Below are 4043 nucleotides of genomic sequence, written 5' to 3'. Positions count from 1 at the left end.
AAAATTTATAATTTTTGCCTAATACTTGACTAACTTTAAATAGTACAAACTAAAATTTGAATTTTAATAGAATAAAAATAGAGTATTTATCAAAAGTATTAGTTAATATGAATAAAAATACTAATCTCTAACATTGTTCACAAAAGAATATTAAATAACCAACTATTTTTTATTTTTATAATATATTTAAATTTAAAAATGTTATTTGTACACTAAAATTAGTCACTAATGTATTTGTGTATAAATACATGTATAATTTAATTTATTTTTAATGTATATTTATATTTCAACATGTATTTTATACTGGTAACTAACTTTGGTGGCTAATTTTGGTGTACGCGTAGCATTACTCGAAATTAATATTAATTAATTCTCAATTTTTTTATGAATAAAAATATTAACCCGTATTACTTTCGAAAACAAGAACTACTGTGTATCACCCGTATAGCCGTATTACTTTTCCATTAGCAATTAGGGGGAGTGTAGGAAGCGCTCTCTGTCTATATATAGATATATGCTATGTCTGCCAAGCAGTATCCGAATCACTAAAAATCATGAGCTGTTCTAATATTTTCATTCCCCTTCTTGTTTCATCGTTTCTTCTTTTCACTTTCTTGCCGGGAGCTGCCCATGGCAGCAAAAAGGTATAGGCTAGGCTCCTATTCTTTTGGAAGTTTTCTACTTCGAATTTGCGATTTTTGTGGTATGATTTATGAATGATTAGTTGTGCAGTTGGTTTTCTAATCTCTTTTTGTTTGTCTACAGTGCTACATTGTGTACTTGGGAGCACATTCTCATGGTCCAACCCCTACCTCTTTTGACTTGGAAACCGCCACATATTCTCATTATGATTTGCTAGGTTCAGTTTTGGGAAGGTATATACACATATAGAAGCATGCATACCTTTATTATTCACTTGAGTACAAAATATTTTGTCAGTTACAAAAACATTATTATATGTTGTGAATATTGTTGGACAGCCATGAGAAAGCGAAAGAGGCCATGATATACTCATACAATAAGCACATCAATGGCTTTGCTGCTTTACTTGACGAGGAAGAAGCAGCAATCGTTGCAGGTGAGAATTCATGTTCACCTTGCTAGCTAGCTAGTCAATCTTTCTCAATTTTGTTTTAAATTAACTATTTATTGACACAACGTGTTGATTGTGGCAGAAAACCCAAATGTGGTTTCTGTGTTCTTGACCAAAAAGCACAAATTGCACACGACACGGTCGTGGGAATTTCTTGGACTACACAGAAATGATAAGAACTCAGCTTGGCCAAAGGGAAGATTTGGTGAAAATACAATAATCGCTAACATTGATACAGGTATCTAGCTTTCATAAATGAAATGCTGTCGGACTTTTGTTAAGTAAATAATGGTTGTTGTGAACAATGTAAATAAATGTTTTAAAATTGGTCGTAAAAACACATTACACTTAAATTATCCACCTAAATCTTAATATTAAGATAATTATCTGCATATTAAATATCTAATATATCTATTATTCATATTATTTAATATTTTCATTATCTATCTATACTTTTCCAATAAATTGCAATTACTATTTACATACAAACCAAATAACTATATGTATAATACGACTTATATTGTTGGGTCGTAATGATAGATTGATAGATGGAAAGAATACAATTTTTGCAAGTTTTCTTTATTTTATTTTTGAAATAATTCTTTCACTTTCAGTTTTAATTTTGTTTTTGAAATTACATTATCCACCTAATTTGTATAATTTTATTCTGAACTCTACACATAGTTGCAAATTGAGAACTAAATTCTATGATATTATTATTAATTAATTGATATTAATACCATGATTGATTGTTAACTTAAATTACTGGATGAATTCTTATTCAATATGATGCTATCAAAAATTGAAACAGCATATCAAAAGTTGAAAAAAAAGGTAAAAAGAAAAGTATAACACCCGTTTTTTTTTTTCTTTTTAAAAAAAATAATCTCTATTGTTAATACTCTACTAATTTCGATTTGAATAGGCGTTTGGCCAGAATCCACGAGTTTCGATGACAAGGGATATGGCCCAATCCCGTCAAAATGGCGCGGGGGTAACGTCTGTCAAATAAACGAATTCCAAAGTTCTAGGAAAAATCCTTGCAACAGGTCACTTTTATTTTTCCTTTCCTTTTTTATTTTTGTCCTTTTGGTATCTGATTCATCTTTCTTTTAGATAGCCTTTTCTTTTTAGTTAGTATATCTATTTCTTGAAAAAAAATTTATATTTGTATTAAGTGTACATTTATTTTATAACTAAATAAAAGATAACTAAAATTTTAACTATATCTTTAAAAACAGAGATAAATAAATCATTTACTTAAAATACACAATTTTTTTATTGGTAAAAAGAAATTTATTTATTCTTTAAATATTAGTTTAATCAGTTTTTAATCATTTAAGTAATTGATTTAAATACTCGGTATTTATAAATGGTGACTGGTTAATGTGCCAGAAACCGCTTAGATTTTTTAGTTAAATAGTTAAAAATTGAAAAAGAATTTTCAAATAATAGAAAAATATTTTGTAATGGTTAAAAAATGGCATTTGCTCTTCTAGCAATGGGACTTATTTATTATTTTTTGCTATGAGCATCAGGAAGTTGATTGGAGCAAGATTTTTCAACGTAGCTTTTGAGACATACTATGGGAAACTTGACGGGAAGTTACAGACAGCTCGTGACTTTGTAGGGCACGGGACACACACTTTATCGACAGCAGGTGGCAACTTCGTGGCAGGAGCAAGCGTATTCGCGGTTGGGAATGGCACAGCTAAGGGTGGCTCTCCAAGAGCCAGGGTTGCAGCCTACAAAGTCTGTTGGTCTCTAACGGATCCATCTGATTGCTTTGGGGCCGATATCTTGTCCGCAATCGACCAAGCCATAAACGACGGTGTTGATATCATCTCCGTCTCCATCGGCGACCAATATTTAGTGCACCCTGAAGATATATTCACCGATGAGATATCCATTGGCTCATTCCATGCTATTTCTAACAACATATTGTTCGTTGCCTCTGCTGGAAATGACGGACCAACACCTGGAACCGTCGCTAATGTGGCTCCCTGGATATTCACGGTTGCTGCTAGCACAACAGATAGGAACTTTAGTAGTACCATTACTTTTGGTAACGGTCGACAAATCACCGTACGTCTTATTATTCTCATCTTTAAGCTAGATCATACACACTAAGCTTGTAAATATATGGTAATATGTAATTAATTAATATTTTACAGCATAGCAAAATTAAGTTCATAAATTGTTTCTTGTGATCTTTTTCTTTTCTTTTTTTTTTTTTCCCTCAGGGAGCCAGTTTATTCACAAGCTTGCCACCTAACCAGGCCTTTCCTGTGATCCTTGCTGCTGATGGTAAACTTGCCAATGCCACAACTCGAGATGCGTAAGTACAATTCACTTATCCGAGCCTTGTTTATTATTAAATGGATGGTGAGATTAATTACACACATAATTTTGTTGTTATTATTTTGCGTTTTTGTAGTTCCCTTTGTAGACGAGGAACACTTGACCCAGCAAAAGTCAAGGGAACAATAGTGGACTGCCTCAGGGAAGGAAAAATAAAATCAGTTTCGGAGGGTTTGGAAGCTCTGAAAGCAGGTGCCAGAGCAATACTCATGGAAAATCAAAAGCAAAATGGGGGAACAACTCTTGCTGAGCCTCACATTATGTCGTGTGTGAATTATCCAAATGTCCACCCTCCTCCTATACCACCACACCCACATCATAATATCACTGCTACCACGTAAGTTGTGCATGATCATTCGTTGTATTTTCACAATAAAATATGGTATTCAATCGGAAATGGATGTCTTCAGTTTTTTTAACACTTTAAAGAATCGTAATTTCTTATTATTAATTTGGACCAAAAATAAATATAAAAAAAATGTAATAAAGAATTAGATTAAACAATTGATATCATCTCATTTTTTTTTATTGGAGAGAATCTAATCCTGTATTCAATAAAAATAAAATATTTTTAAAGAAGAGTGTTAGA

The 4043-nt window shown here is 31.8% G+C and overlaps 1 protein-coding gene across 1 annotated transcript in view; it reads left to right on the top strand.

Moving 5' to 3' along the window:
- The window catches only part of LOC107635248 (subtilisin-like protease Glyma18g48580), a 5567-nt gene continuing 1986 nt past the window's right edge, over positions 463-4043 (top strand). Inside the window, exons 1-8 of the mRNA XM_016338656.2 lie at positions 463-644; positions 766-875; positions 981-1078; positions 1176-1331; positions 2019-2142; positions 2632-3178; positions 3337-3431; positions 3531-3791. Coding sequence (XP_016194142.1) covers positions 555-644; positions 766-875; positions 981-1078; positions 1176-1331; positions 2019-2142; positions 2632-3178; positions 3337-3431; positions 3531-3791 — 1481 coding nt within the window. The 5' untranslated portion in view covers positions 463-554. The remainder of the gene's footprint in view (positions 645-765; positions 876-980; positions 1079-1175; positions 1332-2018; positions 2143-2631; positions 3179-3336; positions 3432-3530; positions 3792-4043) is intronic.

This window comes from Arachis ipaensis, chromosome B04 (genome assembly GCF_000816755.2).
Source record: "Arachis ipaensis cultivar K30076 chromosome B04, Araip1.1, whole genome shotgun sequence".
Classification (NCBI taxonomy): domain Eukaryota; kingdom Viridiplantae; phylum Streptophyta; class Magnoliopsida; order Fabales; family Fabaceae; genus Arachis; species Arachis ipaensis.
The sequence above is the reverse complement of the archived record's forward strand: the minus strand, read 5'-3'. Positions and strand labels throughout refer to the sequence as shown.